Here is a 21,318-nt window from a genome sequence, read left to right as displayed (position 1 = left end):
TATTCTGTGAACAATTTTCTAACCGCTTAGTTTAAAAGTTTGAAAATAAAAGCAAATATATATCCGGGGGGGGGGGGGGGGGGGTACTACCACCCCAACTTGGGTAGGGGTGTGCCGCCAAGACCTCAAAACCCTGACCCTATCCCAGACCTAAAATTTTGATTTTACATACCCTACCCCAGACTAAAACTAAGAAGTGTACACCCTATCCCAGACTAAAAGACGAAAAATACGGTTTTACAAACAAGTGCAATCAATATGTGTCGGCAGAAAGCGTAGCCTATTCGCCAGACAAAAAAGACCAAATCGTTAAACCTATCCCAGACTAAAATTATACCCTATCCCGGACTAAATGTCAAAAAATGATACCCTACCCCAGACCCAAAAGCCGAAAAACCATACCCTATAGGGCGGCACATACCCGTATAGCAAATATAGGGGAGCCCCACCCCCCCCCCCCGGGATATATATGTTCATATATATGCATGCAGCATGCATTTACAAACATATGTTGACTTCCTGTGCGATTTTTGCGTGATCTGAAGCGCAGCAGGCAGGTGGTGTCTGAGGAACACAGAAAAGTTAAGTATTTTGCAAATGACTGAATATCGGTGAATATCATCCATTAGCAGATATTCCAAGCCATGTCTACATAATAAATAACCTTGAATTCACAGTATGAATTTTAACTGTAATAGCCTAATATATGAATAATTCAAACCTTTTTTTTGTTTGTTTTGTTTTGTGATTGGCCAGACGAAATGTGAAAAATATCCTTGGATAAGGAATTCGGTTCTATCTCGCTGAAAAAAAAAAAAAAAAAAAAAAAAAAAGCAATAGATTTCAGTGAATAATCTTTTGCAAGACTCGAGATAAAGTTGGTGTTTCTTCTCAAAATGAAAAAGGTAAGCTTATCTATCTGATCTATCGCTTAGTTTTAATAGTATATACCTACAATTACTTATAAACAAAATAGTGTCTAAAGAACAGTTTTAAAGCAGTACAATACATTATTACGATCCCTTCAAAAGTGTGTCTCTAACCGGTTTTTCTATAGTCATACTAAACGTTTTTGATTGGCATTTTTTGCAAACTATGTGAAGTTGGTTGAAGTTAAATAATTCTCACTAGAAATTAGTCTTTGTTGAAGTTGATACTGCTGTACGAGTATTTCAGATGAATTAATGTTTCTATGGCAATGATACGCAAGAAACATTAAAATCAGCCGGAGCTTGAATATCGAATTGTACACGAATCCGATGAGACCAAGAAAAGCAAATACCAACATGCTAGACTTCTACATTGGGCAAACAAAATTTAAAAGGATCAACAAATAACAAATTCTGTATGTCCAATCATTAGTAACTCGCAAAAATTTTGATTGTGTATCAGTCCAGTTCGGGTGTTTAAATGATTCACTCACTTTTCGCTTGAAATCCAACTTTATAAACATTTTTATAGGTGTTAAAAATAATTGAATGAAAAAAATGAAAATGAAAACCAAAATCTATTTTAATGTTGAATGAAATATAAAAAGGATTGCATATTTCGCCAAATATATTTGCCATTTATTTAGCTTTTCCGGCTTGTACGATTAGAGAAAAAAGAGTGCATATTTGTGTTGTTGAGAGACGTGTTCTTATAGAACTCGTAATATAGTGGTGCTCCACAATCCCTGTTGTTTTTAGCTTGGCTTTTCTCCTAAGAAAACATCTTAATTTAGTACAAAGTTTCGCTGCCCTCAAAAGGGTAAAAGGTTGTGCTGTGGGAGATACTGGGTTTTTGCGTTTTAAAGTTTTCGCAACCAATTTTAATGGTGAAAACTCACATCTGTGAACTACTTGTCCTGGTTAGCTTGAAAAACTTTATTGAAAATTAGTAAACATTTTGACCATGTCGGCCTTCGTCCGGCGCGGCAGTACGATAAATAAAGAGTAATAAATGGAGAGTGCTAAAGAAATCGGTTAGTAAGTCCTAGTAAGTGAAATATGACAAAGGCTAAGAGGCAATGTCTGTAATAATCAAACGTATATAATCGAAAATTGGTGGCCACGTTGAAAAAATCTATTTTGTTCATAGTTGGTCCGAAGATGTGGAATACCACCTAGATAAACGTACTAATGTTGACTTTGGATGATTTCACTTTTATTTTGACGAAAACGTGAAAATCGAATTAAGCCGTTGGCGCCCTCATATCAGTCTAAATCGAAGGTGAAAATGGTAGGTCTGTGAAAGGCGCTCGCGTATAAATGAGGCAAAATAGAAAAGATCTGTTTTTGGAATATGGTAAGCGAAAGATTAATGATTTATTTAAGCTAAGATATGAATAGTGAAACGCGTTCTAATAAGTGGACAGGAACTATTTACAATCTACATTTTTCGACTTCTCAGATATTTAAATTTCACCCTTTGCAAAGCGCATTTTCATGTGCACTGGCTTTCGGATTTATCCGAAATTCCAGCCATAATACCTTCAAATGTTAAGCTAAGTCATATGTGAAAATCAGCTTGGGTTTTTCAAAGAGCGCTTTTATACGAAGCTCTCGAATTCCGAGCGAAATTTGGGTTGTTTATGGGCTCGGCATCCGATGAAACCTGAAGAAATATATCAATATATTATTTCTTGGTGTTCAGTTCTTTTATAAATTGTATTTATTTGCTCTTTTTCGACATAAGTTTAAAATACTGTTACTTATAAATTACAATTTGAAACAAGCATGTAAACACACGCATCGACACGATCTATATGATACTTTACAAGCCCATATATATAATCTTTTGAAACTTTTAACTCCAATCCTAAGACATTTTTGTTTGAAAAGTATAATAGTTGTCCTTGATAATTTTAAGATTCTATTTTGCTTTGATTACTCTTTTTATAGTTCATATTCATTTTTATAGTTAGGTCTATGTATATTGATATACATATTGATATGTTTACATGCTGATATCATTACACATTACAAATTATTATCCTTATTCTCGATAATTATCTTATCTCTATATTTATCTTTAGCGCATTTCTAATGTATATATACAGTCAATGTCATTAACGTTGTCCACCGAAAAAAGACATTTAGACATTTAAACATTTACATATTTACACTAAACAAAAAATCACCTGTTTCATTTCAGCCAGCCCGCTGAACTTTAAATGTAAAATTTAACTCGTGAATCGAAAATCCAGAATGCCCCGATACGACCATTTAGTGAGGATTTAAGATGAAGAATGGTATTTCAGCATTTGTTTTATGCCAGAACGTTCGAGGAAACACGTGATATTTCTTTTAGTCTAAATGTCTAAATGTCTTTTTTCGGTACAACACCCATTGCAAAAAAAAAACCAACATTAAGATAGTATGGTAGTGCGTTAAGACATATGCATATGAAATATTGTCCACATTTTCGCTTCGACACGAAAAAGTCTGTACGGGCCAAGATTAGGGTTTTTAACACAGTTATAAAAGGAAAAGTGATTTTGGTCTCAAATAACATAGCGCATCATAAATATTTTCTGCTCTTGAAATCCGGGTATATTTTTCTGTTCTCTCAGACACTGCTCATTATAAGTTTTGAAAGTCGTTTTCCCCAAATGATTTTTAGTGTCTTGAAATAATGAAATGATGCTTTCATACTAGGCCAAATACCAATATCGGGCAATACTTCGCTGTTTAATACGAGGCCATCAAATATGCCTAATGTCGGCCTCTTCACATAGTTGGCCGAACGCCCAATCGGCAAAACAATCGACTGTGCGATTAAAAAAAAAAAAAAGGAACAGCAAAATACGGAACTAAAAAAATATCTTGATCACCGTTGTTGCTGGAAGAAATATTAAATGTTGACGTTACGTTGATACTAAATTACGTTGATAAAAGTGAAGGAGAAGACTAAACAAAAACAACAATTAATTTATCAACGAAACGTCACCATCAGTGATTCTGACAAATCTCTCTGGATTATTAATCCCGGTTTGTACTACTTGTGTTGATAAAATATTACAATACAAATAAGGACACAGGTCGAAGTTATCACCAAAATTCTCGTTTGTCGACAATGCCGGAGCTGACATTTTTTATCTGAGGAATGAAAGAAACCGCGAAGGCCTAAATTTGATTGGTTGATAAGAACATAGTCATGGCAACGGTGATATGTTCACATGTGACGGATATGATATCTTCACTAGGAACTTGTAGATGAATTGGATCACCGTAAAGAGTTTTGTGAAACTGACGTTTCGGACGTTAGTCCTTCGTCAGAGTAAGTGATATCTTCACTTAGTAGAATGTACGGGATTTTAGACACCGGATAAATCCTGATATTTCATCGATATCTATATGATAAAGTGCATTCACCTTCAACTGTGTTAGCCTAATTCATCACATTTGTCTAGGACTTTCATATTCACCTTGTTCTAGTTTCAATTACCTTCATCTATGTTTATTGGCCTCAACCTGGGTTTATTAGTAGTTTTTTCATTCACCTTCATCTGGGTTCATAAGCCTTCATCCGCCTTCTCCTGTGTTCATTTGCCTTTATTTGGGTTTATTAGCCTTCATCTGAGTTCCATATTAGCCTGCATCCACCTCATCTGGGTTCATTGGCATTCATCTCATGGGTTGATTAGCCCTCATCTGGTCTCATTACCCTTCATCTGGGCTCATTTGCCTTCATTAGCCTTCATCTGGATTCATTAGCCTTCATCTGAATTCATTAGCCTTCATCTGGATTCATTAGCCTTCATCTGGATTCATTAGCCTTCATCTGGATTCATTAGCCTTCATCTGAATTCATTAGCCTTCATCTGGATTCATTAGCCTTCATCTGAATTCATTAGCCTTCATCTGGATTCATTAGCCTTCATCTGAATTCATTAGCCTTCATCTGAATTCAATAGCCTTCATCTGGATTCATTAGCCTTCATCTGAATTCAATAGCCTTCATCTGGATTCATTAGCCTTCATCTAAGTTCATTAGCCTTCATCTGGATTCATTAGCCTTCATCTGAATTCATAAGCCTTCATCTGGATTCATTAGCCTTCATCTGGATTCATTAGCCTTCATCTGGATTCATTAGCCTTCATCTGGGTTCATTAGCCTTCATCTGGATTCATTAGCCTTCATCTGGGCTCATTTGCCTTCATCTGGCTTCATTAGCTTTCACTCATCTGCATCTGGCTTAATTAGTCTCCAGTTGGTTTGGTTAGCCTTCATTCAGCTTCATCTAGGGTCATTTTAGCCTTCATCCACCTTCATCTGCAGGGTTCACCATTTTTGTTTTTGCGCTAGATGCTCTTCAAATAAATCAATTTGTAGGATTTATAGCGATTGAAATAAGGTACCATAGCAATATTGGTAGTTGTAATGGTTCAGAGTATGAAACAAAACTTTTAATGGCGTATTTATTCTGATATATATTACGAAGCATTTTTATTTTAATCATCTCAAATAAATATTATGCGGCTCAAAAATATCACTTTTGATTCATTAGGGGGAAAAACGTCGCAAAATGGTCCAAAACCCAAGGATTTTCTGAGGGAGGACTGGGGGAGTTAATCAAAAATCGCAATATTTTCAAATCAAAAAGAGAAAAATTTAAATTTTGTCTTGAATAGAATAATTACTTATGAAAGGGAAATGTCTAAACTGTGTAAGTTCAATGCTTATAATCCTATGCACAGAAAAATGTGCTGTTAAAAAGATTGACTTACCTCAAACTGATTACTGGCATACATGGTTATACTCATGGGAAAAATTTAGGGACTGTTCATTAATTATGCCTTGGGGGGGAGGGCTGGAGAAAAAGTAGGGGGCTTATTGAAAAAAAATCACACAAAGAATTGGAGCTTTAATAGCATTTGCTGACTTAAGGGGGGGTTGAAACAAATATTTAATATTAGTACTCTGGCTATTGCAAAAAAGCTAAATTTGTCACAGCGTTCAGTCGAAAATGGCGATATCAGTTTGCCAGCCACAAGTCTGATAGCAACACTAATCTAGATTTGCTCCATTGGGATCCCTGTGTGTTAAATGCCTGAGCATGCAATACTTGTGTTCAGCGGGGATCCCCAATCAAGTACTTGTTCAAGAAAGATGGCGCCAGGAATTGTACTGAATAACGATTAGTCTATATTTTATTTAGCGATCGAGTGCTTACCTTTGGATCGTCTTGGGTGGTGTTATTTTTCAAATTATCAACATCCCAGAAGGTAAGATTTTTTAAGTATCGATCCTTTTTATTTATATCATGGTTGATATCATTTTCGATGTTTTTTGTTTGTTTTTTAAAACAAACGGCTAACATACAAAATGAAATAATGTGACTATACCTAATGCATTCTGCAACGGATTTCAAAAATGCGCCAGTATCTGCCCAAATTCTAACAAAATTGAATGTCCGCGTGAGATACCAAGGTGCAATATTGAAAACTGTTTCACTCATCTGAATCACTTTATTATATCATTACTCTAAAATCGGCTTACCATAAACCACGAAACGAAACGAAACGAAACGAAACAATAAAATGCGAAACGAAGATTTCGCATTTTACAGATCTTTAAAATGCGAAACGATAGACTGTAACCTGAGGCTTTGCGATCTCATGTTTAACTGTAAGCTTACTCACGAAATTAGATGAAAACTGTGTAGCTCCATGTCTTAGAAAATTAGAGATTAGTGAACAGTGTAAACTTTCCACGTACCAAAAGCCCAAAATTTATAGACTATATTGAAATACTTCAACTCGTGTTGTTGTGGCGCCATTTTGAATGCACAGGGACCCCAATCGAATCATAATATATGACAGCACAAAGTAGGCCCACAAGAAGAAAAGCGAGAAAAGGATTCAATTTATTTCTAGTTTTTTTTTTCTCAGAAAAGCATGCAGCACAAACTATGCATAACTAACATAAACATGTGGTTAAGTCAAAATTGATACTCAAAGTGATATTCATGCTAATGACATTTTTCTAGTACAGCTGTTATTCAGCACCAGACGCACCAAACTGTTATAACTCGACGGCAAAACATAAGGAAAATGCTTCAAAGAATTTTAAACGCCATACTTCTCTTACCTCATTAAAATAAGTTGAAAAGTAAAACCTTTGGCGCTAAATTTTTTCTCTGGTGTCATATATTATGATTCGATTGGGGTCCCTGTGCATTCAAAATGGCACCACAACAACACAAGTTGAAGTATTTCAATATAGTTTATAAATTTGTGGCTTTTGGTACATGGAAAGTTTACACTGTTCTTCCCACTGAGATTCAAAGTAATCTCTAATTTTCTAAGACATGGAGCTACACAGTTTTCATCTAATTTCGTGAGTAAGCTTACAGTTAAACATGAGATCGCAAAGCCTCAGGTTACAGTCTGTCGTTTCGCATTTTAAAGATCTGTAAAATGCGAAATCTTCGTTTCGCATTTTATTGTTTCGTTTCGTTTCGTTTCGTTTCGTGGTTTATGGTAAGCCCTAAAATCCTATGTAAGCAACTATTGTATTATTTTCAAATTTTGTTTCCTGTCCAAATTAAAGATTATTTTGGATCGTTTCAATTCGCATTCTTTCGAGGGAAAACTATGACTTATGGGATCAGTCTAGTATAGTTTGGGATGATATAATTAATCTGCAATAGGGGCTTTGTGCCATCACGTGATAGCAGCCATGACAGGAGACAGCAGCAATTGAATCTGGTTTAATCTGGTTTACACAAGAAAGAATTCAGTTTCCCAGGGGAGAAAGACTCTATTGTTGTGCCTCCTGTCATGGCTGCCATCACGTGATGGTGCAAAGCCTCTATAGGACTACATGCCTGTCCAATTTGGAAATAATTGAATTCAAACAATTCCTCTGACTGCCAAATTGGACTCAGCCTATCAGCCTCTTCCAATGTTGTTAGTCCTCTGAACTTTTTTCATCCAACTATTTCCAAATTGGACAGCATGTAGTCCTATTACATATACTAATCTAAGTGTCTAGTCATTCTAGCACTTTTGCACTAATTGGAGACTCTTTTCCAGTCATACGGTACCCAAAACCACTACACTCAATTCATGGCTTTCACCTATGTCATCGAAAATTTTCCGAGGACTCTTTTTTAAGACACAATTTACATTTAAGCTGATACAGCAAAAAAACTACATATCTCAGCCAAATTCCAAGCTAAAAGAAGTCAGTTTAGATATGGAGATAAGATGCTGATCATTAAGTTGAAATGTATGTGTCCGCCATCTTTTTTTCAAATCACGAAGGTTGAAAATCACTTTTATATTGCAACCACTTCAATGCTTTTATAACAATAATAATCAAAATAAAATTAACAATCATCTACTAAGTTAAAAACGTAGTATTTCAATTGATGGTTTTCACAGCCACCATGTTGGATGAATTTAACAAAAGATTTGTCATTAGTCTCCTTTGTTGTCATCCAACATGGCAGCCGTGTGTTTTGTTAATTATTTAATTCTCTTGGGAATGACTGAAAACCAGCAATAGAATTTCCCTATTTCTAATGCTTTGAAAATGTGTGACAGAATTGCGTGACAGAATTTGATTCGTAATAAATCGAAATCCAAACATCGAATAACACAAAGTTTTTTTTTGTAAAGCTAAATTTTCTTATAACGGTATAACATCACATTCAACAAACAGTTACGTGGAGCCAAGAATATTCTTTACACAAAACGCTCAACTGAGAACCCTTAGCCAAACCCTCTTAGCATAGGAGGAAACAACACATCAAACTCAATTCATATATGGTGTCCACAGGGCTAGAAGTAGAATCTGTGGAAGACAATGGAGGAAACACCATTGTCAATACAAGTTGCAATGATTCAGTTATCAGTAATACAACAGTGGAGCATTTCGATAGTTTTATTGATGATGGTTCAAGAACTCTCCAATGGTGGCATAATTGCTCAGCTGGTGCTTTATGCAAAAGCTTTCTAGCTCCTTGTGTTGACCTCCGGACGGACAAGAGCGGAGTGCAGCACTGTTTGAGAGCAATAAAAGGTAATAACAATGTGATGAATAATGTTTAAATAATTAACATTTAAATATTGAAAAAAGAGAAAGTTAAAAAAATGAACATCCACTGAATATACATGTAGTTGCGTACAAATGTTGAATGGTCTCTTTCCTCCTTATTTATCTGATGCCTTTAACATAATAATTATTAATGCTAGAAGTAGAAATAATATACTTTATTATATAATTACCAATGAAATATCTATTTTTCTCTATTTCGAAAAATTGATATCTTCACACGTGAAAATAACATGTTATTTTCACGTGTGAAAATAACACCATTGCGATGGCTATTCAAAAATACACGGAAAGAATTGCCTGAAAAAGCCAAAACATACTTCATTGATAATTATAAAATAAACAGAATATTACATGGGCGCTTGGAGATATGAAATTTATCTTCGAGTGTTGAAAATCTCTCACTCGTTTGCTGCACTCACTTGTGAGAGATCTTTTCAACACTCGAAGATAAATTTTGTATCTCCAAGCGCCCATGTAATATCCTCTATGTCACATTTCTAAGGTCATACACCAATTCAGCAGAAAGATTGTTAAACTATTTAACTGTCTTCCCTCAAATGTGTGGTTAGCATAACCATTATCATTATTATATATTAATTATAATAATATATAATAATCTTTATATATACAGTGGAACCCCATTAATAAGGACACCGTTGGGACGGACAAAACTGTTCTTATCAACGGGGTGTCCCTATTAACCGAAGTGTCAGAAAAACAGCTGAAAACACATTTTTAACCATTTATTTTTACTGTACTGTAAATCTTGAACTACAGTGGTCAATATAACAGCCTAAACTGGAACAAAAAATGCATTACTGTATAAGAACTACATTTGCATTTACTGCATTGTATTGTATAATTTAATGTAAAGACTTCTGTGATATTTGTTTGTTTACTGTTTTCTTTTTACTGTACTGCAGACTTGCAGCTACAATGTTCATTACAACAGCCTAAACTGAAACAAAACTGTACATTGAAACATTACTGTACAAGCACTACACCATTTCTGTACTGTACTGTACTGTGCTGTATAATCCCAGGTTGAACATCTTGCTAAGATCTTGTTAAGATCTTATAAGAATCTTGCAAGATCTTAAATAGGATCTTACAAGATCTTGTCCAAGATCATGCCAAGATAATGAATAAACTTGCCAAGTTCATGCATAAACTTGCCAAGATCATGTAAGATCAGGCCTGATCTTACATGATCTTGTCCAAGATCATGCAAGATCAGGCCTGATCTTACATGATCTTGGCAAGTTTATGCATGAACTTGGCAAGTTTATTCATTATCTTGGCATGATCTTTCATGCTTTTGATAAGATCTTACATGATCTTGGCAATATCTTACATGATCTTTCATAGTCCTAGTAAGATCTGTCATGATCATGGCAAGATCTTACAGGAAGTTGGACAAGATCTTATTTAATCATGGCAAGATCTTATTTAATCATGGCAAGATCTTATTTAATCATGGCAAGATCTTATTTAATCATGGCAAGATCTTATTTAATCATGGCAAGATCTTATTTAATCATGGCATGATCTTACAGGAAGTTGGACAAGATATTTTATTGTTATGGCAAGATCTTATTTAATCATGGCAAGATCTTATAAGATCTTGGACAATATCTTTTATGGCCATGGCAAGATCTTACAGGATCTTGAACAAAGTCTTCTTTCATAGCCATGCCTAGATGTTACAGGCTCTTTTCAGGAAATACAGGATATTTTAAAGATCTTTCAGGGTCTTCTGCAGGAGGTTATAACAAGTTCTAATGGCTTGCAAACATGATTTCTGATTTCAGATAATGATGAAACTTGTAAGGCTTTATTATAATTATGTAAACTTTATTGAAAACATATGTATCAAATCCTGATAAAGTACATGAAAATTTAAAAGCTATCTTAGATTAAACTTAAATTTCATGCAAATCTCTACTGACAATATTCTATGTTCAACAATATTTCATACACATTTCTTAAATGTTTTAAACACAGGAAGAAGAAATGTTTTAAACACAGGAAGAAGAAATGTTTTAAACACTTTGAAGTAATGTGTGAGTCATATTGAGCTAAACAAACAAGAAATGAAAAGTCGAAAATGCAAAATGTGAATCTTGATTAAAGCATGGTTACCACCATTTTGATTCTAATTTTAATTTGCTATTAAAACTATGATCAAATTTATCATAACTGTATAATGACAGATACAGTACAGTTTATAAAGATTTGTTACGACAATGACTATTGAAATAGTTAATAGAAGTGACCTTCTCAATTGATAGTGAAAAATTAACTAGTAACTAACTCTTTCATTTCATAATTGAGGAATTGAGTGGATATAGCACAAAATTGAATAGAACACCCTGAATAATTGTAAGATAGTGTACTCATTTTCCCTGACAATTTCCTGACAATTTACAATTTGTTGCTTCTCTGAACTTTGTCTCTGCCATAATTGGCATGCAGGTGACCTCTAAAACAGAAAAAAAAGAAAATTAGTTTGTTTTCTGAATGATTAGGTTCTATTTCAGAAAAATATTTTTTAATTTTATTTTTGAGTTACATAAACCTTATTTATATATCAATATTGCAAAGGAAATAATTTCTTAAGAATTACAGTATTGCCTTAGAAAAATTGAAGCGAATGCTTCATTTTCGAATTCTTAGATTGATCTGAGTCAGCCTTTATTTCAAAGCCATGGAAATATTATTAAGGTTACTGGAGACCTTCAGGGATATGTTTCATTTAAGACTCTCTACGCAACACTTTAAATAAAACCCCATAAAACTATATATCGTTTTAAAGGTCATATACTAATGATTCAGAAAATGATATTATTTAAAAAAGAATTTTTAATTTGAAACAATGCTGGAGCCTTAAACACAAATCGGGCACGTTCAATAGAGGTGAACTATTGGACATTGATTTGGTGCATATAGCCAAAAGAGTTTCACCATGTGAATAAGCAAAAGATAAACTACAAGGGTGTGTGCGATTTTTGATATTTTGCTTCTTTAAAAAGTTATCAAATTTTAAAGTTGTAACGTCGAAAAATTTCAATGCCGGTTAATGTTTTACTGCATAAAAGGCGAAAAATATCAAAAATCGCTCATACCCTTTTGTATATTATCTTTTGCTTATTAACATAGTGAGGTTCTTTTGGCTATACACGCTAACGCTAATGCCATTAATTCACCTCTACGAAACGTGCCCGATTTGTGTTTAAGGCTCCAGCATTGTTTCAAATTAGAAAATCACAAAACGACCTTTCAAACGATACATAGTATTAGGGGTCTTGTTGAACGTGTTGCGTAGAGAGAGTTCAAGACAAACATACCCCTGAAGGTCTCCAGTAACCTTAACTAAAGTACACTTATATTGCGCTGATACAAATTTACATTTTTATCTGCTCAAGTATGTTAAGGCTAGGTTTTTTTATCAAATCACAAAATAGCTTATATTTTCTAATAACTCGTTAAATCTCAAACCAGTGAAAATAAAGTTTGGCCATCAAGTACTGATTAATTAGGGTTTTTGAAATTTAGCGCGGCATTCTCCAAGAGAAATTCAGATCCAACACGTATTTTGAAGAAAAAAATCTAAGTGGCATCTCGAAGAGAAGATCACTATACGATCCAACACTTTAAAAGAATTCTAAGTTAGCGCGGCATTCTCGAAGAGAAGATCATTATACGATCCAACACTTTTGAAAGTTAGCGCGGCATATCGAAGGGACGATCACACTATACGGTCCAACACTTTTGAAAGAATAAGCGCGGCATTCTCGAAGAGAAGATCAGGTCGATCCAACACCTTTGAAAGAATTCTAAGTTAGCGCAGCATTCTCGAAGAGAAGATCACCGTACGATTGAGCACTTTTGAAAGAATTCCAAGCTTTTGAATTTAGCGCGGCATTCTCGAAGAGAAGATCACCGTACGATTGAGCACTTTTGAAAGAATTCCAAGCTTTTTAATTTAGCGCGGCATTCTCGAAGAGAAGATCACCGTACGATTGAGCACTTTGAAAGAATTCCAAGCTTTTGAATTTAGCGCGGCATTCTCGAAGAGAAGATCACCGTACGATTGAACACTTTTGAAAGAATTCCAAGTTAGCGCGGCATTCTCGAAGAGAAGATCACTATGCGATCCAACACTTTTGTAAGAACTCTAAGTTAGCACGGCATTCTCGAAGAGAAGATCAGATCCAACACCTTTGAAAGAACTCTAAGTTTAATAGCGTGGCATATCGAAGGGACGATCACACTATACGGTCCAACATTTTTGAAAGAATAAGCGCGGCGTTCTCGAAGGGAAGATCAAAGTCTAAATTTCAAAGTTTGTGCGTTATTCTCATAGAGATCAATATATCGCTTTTTTAAATCGTAAAAGTTGTATCAACTATATTTTGGAATAATGGGAAGACAAAACTTACCTTTGTTCGTTTATAACTGTTCTTGAAGTCATGGTAGCGAGATAGTTTTCCGTTTTTTTCCCCGTTAACCTTCTTTGACGCTTGAAACTATTTGAAATACAACAAGCACGTGAGGACTCTTAATCTTTGAAAAATACACGTGACTCTGTAGACCAATGAAATTTTTCTTGTTATTTGATATTTGACACACGAGAAATTGTACAAAATGTTTCCTGCGATTGGGATGCGCGGGAAATGCCTAACACTGACCAACGATTACATAAATAGTGGAGAATCGAGAGTAAAGTTCGTGATTTTTTATTATTCAAAAATATGAAAGGCAGAGGAAGGAACAGTTTGAATTGCCCTATTTCACTATAACGTCACATCAAAACAATCTATTGTTTGAACGCCCGGGGGGGGGGGGGGTACTCCCCTATTTTCGCTATACGGGTACGTGCCGCCAAACAGGGTATGGAACAGGGTATATGAAATCGCGCTCGCTCTGGGACAGGGTATACGAAATCACGCTCTCTCCTCTCTGGAACAGGGTATCGATTTTCGCGCTACCAGAAAAGGTTATGGTTTTCAGCGATCTTGCTCTGGAACAGGGTATGAATTTCAGCGATTTTACTCTGGAACTGAGGGTCAGGGTTCAGAGGGCTCAGCGGCACATCCGTACCCTAAACTGGCAAGAGTACCCCCCCCCCCCCACCCCTGGGTTTAAACGCAAAGGATCATGGTCGTCGGACGGGGTCAAATCAATGCAAATTCACCGAAAATTGTTCTAAAACCCGTATCAATCCACGAAGACAAGTAGAATAACCAGCAAATGCTCAGAATATTTTTAGTGCATATTAACACATATTATATCTGAAAACCAGGCTATTTTATATTAAACTATTTCGCTAGGAGCAAATTTTGTTGAATTTTCTATTGAATTTGGTGATTCTATCCCCCACATAAACAAGCAGTGACGTCATAGTGAAATAGGGCAATTAATTAAACAGTTACTTAGGCAAAAAAGCATGAACTTGCATATTTCTGATAAAGAACTGAGCTGTTCAAGTGATGTCTTGAGCAGCTCAAGTGATTCAGACGAAGATGTTTGTGATGGCCATAAAAAGAAAGAATTGATCAGTTCAACCTACCCCGACAAAAAAATCATGATGTCTTTGAAGAAAAAGAACCCAGCAGTCAAAGGGATTCCGAAAAAGATGTTAGGGATATCGACAAAGGCAACCAACCAAGCAGTTCAAGCAATTCCGACGAACATGACAACAAACCGAGCAGTTCAAGCAGTTCTGACGAGTATGTTTGGGATACTGCTTCACTTCACCGAAACAATATTTGCAATCATTTTGCCTTCCAATGTTGTGAATCAGATACTGAATCAGGGACTTCTACAGGCTCCAGTCCAAGTGATGAAGTCAGTTCTGATGACGAAAGATCTTGCAAAGATAATTACAAGATTTGGAAAGATCTTGATAAGATCATACTAAGATCTTGACAAAGATCTTATTAAGATCTTGTTAAGATCATGTTAAGATCATGGCATGATCTTGGCAAGATTTTATAAGTTTATAATTTTAAAAACTCTGTTAAGAAATACAAGATCTTATCAGGATCTTGACAAGATCTTTAAAATATCTTGAAAAGATCTTGTAAAGATCTTGACAAGAATTTGATAAGATCTTTTAAACTATTGTACAAGATCTTGCAAAGATAATGACAAGATCTTGGAAAGATCTTGATAAGATCATACTAAGATCTTGACAAAGATCTTATTAAGATCTTGTTAAGATCATCACATGATCTTGGCAAGATTTTATGAGTTTATGATTTTAAAACCTCTGTTAAGAAATACCAAGAACTTATCAGGATCTTGACAAGATCTTAACAAGATCGTGCCAAGATCTTGAATACCTAAGATCTTGAATAACTTAATACAAGATCTTGCCAGATCTTCCATGATCTTATCAAGATGCTCAACCTGGGATTTCATTTAAAGAAATCTGTGAGTGTTTTCCTGAACAGAGTTCAAAATACTGGGATTGAACCAAACTTAATTGAACATCTCTTAAAATCCGGCTAAAATCGAGCGTTATCTATTTCATTATGGTGTAATAGCAAACTATACTGCAATGATCAGTGTGTTGTCTGTTGATATGCAAGAAACTGACAATATAATCCGTATTCAGCTCATTATATCAATAAGCAAATACAGTAAAGAAGTCTTCAAATTTCAAGTGTCCTTAATGCGGGTTGTTTATGTATGCAAAACTGTCATTCAGGTCCCGGGTCCTAGAAATGTGTCCTTTGTACTTATTAACGGGTGTCCTTATAAAGCGGGTTAATTTAACAGAAAATGTATGGAGCTTTCGTTGGGACTTTGAAACGTGTCCTTAATAACGAGGTGTCATTATTAAGCGGGTGTCCATAGAGCGGGGTTCCTGACTGTACTTCCTTGGATATAAACAATTCCTGGGAAACCAGTTTACATTGTGACAGTCATCGAACCTGTTCACAAAACTCTACGGAATAGTCTTGAGATCTTGTAGACCAAAATATCGTGAATGTTTTTGAACTGTTTTTTAGTTCTTTGATAGTAAAATCCAAAAACTCTTTGCTTACTTACCTAAGATAAAATGGCTGCCATTTTTCCCCTCAATTTGCTTCAAATTTTGCTTCAAATTTTCTTTAAATTTTCATGATAGAAATCTGTCATCTTATTGCCTTTTTATCCCGTTTCAGTCGATGGTAACTTTTCTGAGTGGAGCAACTGGACAAGATGCTCTGTATCATGTGGCAATGGTACGCAAAAACGTAACCGTAGCTTTTCTAAACCAACACCGGCATATGGTGGTAACAATTGCACTGGCAATCATTCTGAGATACGTTACTGCACCCAACCGCATTGCCCTGGTAGGTGTTTTAGATGTTTGTTTACTACTTAATGTTTTGTTGTTTTAGGTTGTCTGCAGCTGAATCCAAAAAAAGAAGGAAAAAAATATCAGTCAATGTTTTGACAAAACAATGTTTTCACCCAAAACAAAAGAAAACAAAAGAGAAAAAAGGGGACAAAATGAAACAAAATGAGGAGAAAATTAAAAAAAAAAGGAAAGGAAAGACAATACAAAATATAATCTTTACTTTTGTTATAACAGTTAATGGCAGGTATTCCTTGTAGTGCTTGACAACAATATTGTTTTTTATTCTGTACAGTCGATGGTAACTTTTCTGAGTGGAACAACTGGACAAGATGCTCTGTATCGTGTGGCAATGGTACACAAGAACGTAACCGTAGCTGTTCTAAGCCAACACCGGCATATGGTGGTAACAATTGCACTGGCAATCATATTGAGATACGTTACTGCACCCAACCGCATTGCCCTGGTAGGTAATTTATTAGATACTTGTTTTGTTTATAATGTTTTGTAGTTTTATGTTGTCTGCAACTGCATCCAACAAAGAAGGAAAAAAAATAGTCATACAGTTAACCTAACAGTGGCTTTTTTTGTTATTCAAGTCGATGGAAACTGGACTTCATGGTCTGCTTGGTCTATCTGTAGCAAACCCTGTGAATCTGGCTCCCAAAACAGCACTAGGACATGTAGCAACCCAGCTCCACAACATGGAGGGAAGGAATGTAAAGGAGCAAGGAACAGATCAAGATTATGTAACACTTTTGCCTGCATAGGTATAGTATAAAAGATTTCTTATTAATAGCAATGGCAATATAAATTACCAAATCAAAATGTAATTTTTTAATCGCAGCTGCTGAGGTAACGGTTTTGGTTCGCTTTCCTGATGAAAACTGGGATGAAGACTTGAAGGACTTGAGCAGTGATGCAAGTCTGCTTCTCAAAGAAAAGATTCTAAAAAACGTGAGTTTATTATATAAACATGTCTTTGATTTATCAACCCTTTGGGAGGATACAGTAGCTGGTCTATTCATATTCAAGGGAATTGGAAGAGTGTATTCTTAGGTGGTAAAGTGATAGAATAAAAGTGCTCTGCATAAGTTATTGCCAAATGCTGTACCATGTAATCTGGATACCTTTTATTCTAGATAAAGAAAAAACTGGATTATTTCTTAGTTATTCTAGGACTAAAATGGTTATAAAAAGGGGGATTCTCTGCCTTCATAGTAATTGGTTCATTCATACCAACAGCTGAGGTTGTTAAGGATTTTTGTTTGTCTTGGTATGTCAAACTATGCACATGTATGATCAAAAAAATTCTTATTAACATTTTGATAGTTAAAGAAGATATATAGTGGAGAGAATCCTGTATTAAAGATTGAAGTTCACTCTTTCAGGTATGTATGAACTTACGCTAGCTATAATAGAGAATATGATTTCAATAATTTACTTATGCCACTGACAGACTGAACTTACGCTATATAATGAATGCAAGATATCAATATGGTAACTGACTGACTGACTGACTGACTGACTGACTGACTGACTGACTGACTGACTGACTGACTGACTGACTGACTGACTGACTGCGCTAGAGGTGAATCCATGATTTAAAAAAGGGGGGTTCCAAAATGGCCACCAAGTATGAAAGAACTGGTGCGATTTGCTCCACATGCAGGGGGGTTACAATTTTATTATAGACTCACAAAGTGGAGTTTCATGGAGGCGATACCCCTGGATCTGCCCCTGCTGACTGACTGTTCATTTTTGACAGATTCCTGATTGACTGACATCGGACTGACAGACAGATTGACTGATTACCTGACCAAATAAAGAATATTTGCTTCCTTGATATCTTATATAATTATAGTTGAAAACTGATTTGTTATAGTTAGAAAAAAAGCTCAATTAAATCTTAAAATGTTGTATTTTTAGCAAAGGCAGTGTTGTTTCCAACTTCACCATCATTTATAGCACGATGGAATCCTTGCAGCTCATCATACTACAAGAATGGATTGAGAAAGAGGGTTTCCTCGATGTGATGCCTGTACAAACTACTTACATTAAAACATCTAAGGGTAAAGCCAAACTCTAAGTAAAACCATGTGACCTTTTCAACAATAAATGGGGCGATTTTTTTCAAAATCATCTGGATTGTCAGAATATTAATATTCACTTTGAAAACACATTTTTATTTGGTAAAACTAAAGTTTCAGTGAATATTAATAATAGCTAGAACACTAAATGGAATCTATACAAAATGCAACTATGATGAGACATATCATCAATAAGTCATATTTTAGTGTGTACGGGATTGAATGGCATGTCAGTCCCGACAGGAACCATCTGACTCTCAATTTCACTAAACTTAAAATTTCATGTGACGGTGCCGAATCTAATGCATATGAATTTATACCTGCCCAATAGGTTTTGATCTTTTGCATGTATCAGTGGTTTTGGTTGCTAAATGAATTGTCTCATAAGACTAAAGAGGAAATTACTGATTAGATTTGGTACATGTGAAATTCCTCATTTATACCAGGGGCCTTAGTCTTGTAACTAATTTCTAAGGCTGTAATGGAAGTAATAGAGTCTTATAATTACATTCCTTTTGTCTTCTTCATCAGTGAGAGGAAATAGATTGGAAAGTAGTTTAAAATAGCCCACTTCTTAGTTGGGATGCTTCACTTGTCACGTACAAAGGTTTCAATGCGAGAGGCTTCGTGTATAATGCTCAGTGATACGTGACAGGAGAAAAGAATAAAAATTTAATTTCGCACATAGCCTTGAAACAGAAACCTTTGTGCATGACAAGTGAAGCAGATCTTAGAAGTGGGCTATTGAAACAACAACCTTGATAGACTTTTTGATTTGCAGTTCCAAGTTCCAGCCCACGAGTACAAAGCATCAAAAGCCATAACTCTACCTCAATCTCTCTATCATGGTCTTCCATCTCATCCATCCATTTGCATGGCTTAACATTGAAAAGCTACAGAATATATTACAAAGAAAGTGGAGGGCATTATACACCAGACCAAATGAAAGCAGTGACACCAGATAGGGAAGAAACCATTGTTGATGGGTTGAAGAAATACAGCATATACTCTTTTAGGGTTCTAGCCTACACAGAGAATGGTAACGGAATCTCCAGTGACCCCGTTAATATCAGGACAAGAGAAGATGGTAACGAGACCCTTAAATTATTGTCTTAATTAAGCATTAGTAACTTGGTTGATGAACTTGCTTCTTCTTCTTCTTCTTCTTCTTCTTCTTCTTCTTCTTCTTCCCTTTTTGATAGACAATTTCATATTACATTATTTTTATTCATTCTCAGTTCCTTCTGCTCCTCCATCTGATGTCAGTGCAACAGCGGTCAGCTCAACAGCCATGATTGTTCAATGGGATTACATTGACCCTGCATTCAGAAATGGTATCATGATTGGTTACAATGTCACGATATCCAATATGAAATCTGGTGAGACAAGCTTCAAAACTCACCTACCAGATGAAGTTTATGCGTTATTTGAGAATTTAGATCCTTTCTCCCAGTATTTAGTCGAGATCTGTGGATTGACGGCGCAAGGCTGCGGCATCAAGGGTGGAGACATTGTCAAGATGCCTGAGGATGGTAAGTAAAACAAGAGTCACCTTGTAGTCAAGATCTTTTTTAGCTTCAGCTTTTTTTTCTTGTTTTAAATTCTGCAGACAGTTTAACAATAACAAATTATTTCTTGTAATCACTTTCTTGTATTTCTTGTAATACCTCACATTTATTTTGAACAATGCTGCGGCTAAAAACTAGAAAATGGAGTTCTGCAGAAGAGATGTGTAAGGCATATTTTTCGAAGAGGGTCCTGAAGGTGGGTCCTAATCCCATTTTCCAGTTCCCATTTTAACCAAATCTCATAGTTTCAGCCTATATTTTGCTTGAATCACGATCTCATTCCCATTCCCATTTTGTGATAGTTTCAAGTTTCAAGTTTATTTTACAAAAGAATGTCTATATTTATACAATTTATCACCCTCCCGCAAATAGCACTAAACTAATCTAGGTGGGAGGCGATATATTACATTAAATAAATATTTGAAGATTTACAAATAAATAAAGATAAATGTTAAATGAAAAACTAACAGTTTAATTACAATAAAGAAACCAAAAGGGAAACAAAGAGAAAAAGGAAAATGATACTAACCAATGATTGAAGATCAAGAAATAATAATTTATAAATAGCCGCATTATATAAAGACTCAGTCTGAGACGTTCAAAGCATAATCTAGTCTGTCTACGATAGAGGAAGTGTCAACATAGCTATCTTCTCTTTACGTAATGTAAACTTAAACTTCTTCTAGGTATCTTATTCCATAACATAGCTTCAAATCTTGAAAACGAATTTTTTTGCACTTCAAGTTGAAATTCTTTAATATAGAAATTTCCTGATGATGATCGAATCTTGTGTCGTATGAGTGAACACTCGAAGCAAGGGTAAATTGATTTAGAATATTAGGAGGTGCAAGCCTATTTTCAATATCATGCATTAACTGGGTGACCAATTCATAGTAGAGGAAATTTATAGGTAGTGTATTAGCTCTGATAAAAAGAGGAAGGGCATGTTGGTCCTATCAGTGAAGTACATTAATTAATGTGATAGTCTTTTGTTTGTTTGTTAATCCCATCCTAAGTGCATAAACTCATTTTCCCAGCCAAAAAGGTGAATCCCAGCTTCTGAACCCTTAGGACCCTCTTCAAATGACAACAAAAAGTCGCTAGTTTCAGGTTGAACTTTGCTAAAGATGATCACCTCACCTCCATTTACAAACCCATGAATTTAATTCCATTTACAAATACTGGCAAGAAATTTGTTTTATTTATTTCTGATTATAAATTTGATTAATTTTCTACTTAATGGGACAGGATGTGGTTATAG

At 35.2% G+C, this 21,318-nt stretch overlaps 1 protein-coding gene across 1 annotated transcript in view; it reads left to right on the top strand.

The window, feature by feature from the left end:
* Nucleotides 1-840: 840 nt before the first annotated feature.
* The window catches only part of LOC148911392 (uncharacterized), a 30,442-nt gene continuing 9,964 nt past the window's right edge, over nucleotides 841-21,318 (top strand). The window contains exons 1-11 of the mRNA XM_089029590.1: nucleotides 841-905; nucleotides 6,143-6,209; nucleotides 8,770-9,012; nucleotides 16,224-16,394; nucleotides 16,695-16,865; nucleotides 16,999-17,169; nucleotides 17,247-17,356; nucleotides 17,732-17,790; nucleotides 18,329-18,471; nucleotides 19,271-19,576; nucleotides 19,728-20,021. Coding sequence (XP_088885716.1) covers nucleotides 897-905; nucleotides 6,143-6,209; nucleotides 8,770-9,012; nucleotides 16,224-16,394; nucleotides 16,695-16,865; nucleotides 16,999-17,169; nucleotides 17,247-17,356; nucleotides 17,732-17,790; nucleotides 18,329-18,471; nucleotides 19,271-19,576; nucleotides 19,728-20,021 — 1,744 coding nt within the window. The 5' untranslated portion in view covers nucleotides 841-896. The remainder of the gene's footprint in view (nucleotides 906-6,142; nucleotides 6,210-8,769; nucleotides 9,013-16,223; nucleotides 16,395-16,694; nucleotides 16,866-16,998; nucleotides 17,170-17,246; nucleotides 17,357-17,731; nucleotides 17,791-18,328; nucleotides 18,472-19,270; nucleotides 19,577-19,727; nucleotides 20,022-21,318) is intronic.

Source organism: Actinia tenebrosa, unplaced genomic scaffold (assembly GCF_029948245.1).
Source record: "Actinia tenebrosa isolate PJP-AT-01 unplaced genomic scaffold, QUT_ActTen_1.0 PGA_scaffold14__42_contigs__length_11649687, whole genome shotgun sequence".
NCBI classification, from domain to species: domain Eukaryota; kingdom Metazoa; phylum Cnidaria; class Anthozoa; order Actiniaria; family Actiniidae; genus Actinia; species Actinia tenebrosa.
This window is presented reverse-complemented; position numbering and strand designations above follow the sequence as displayed.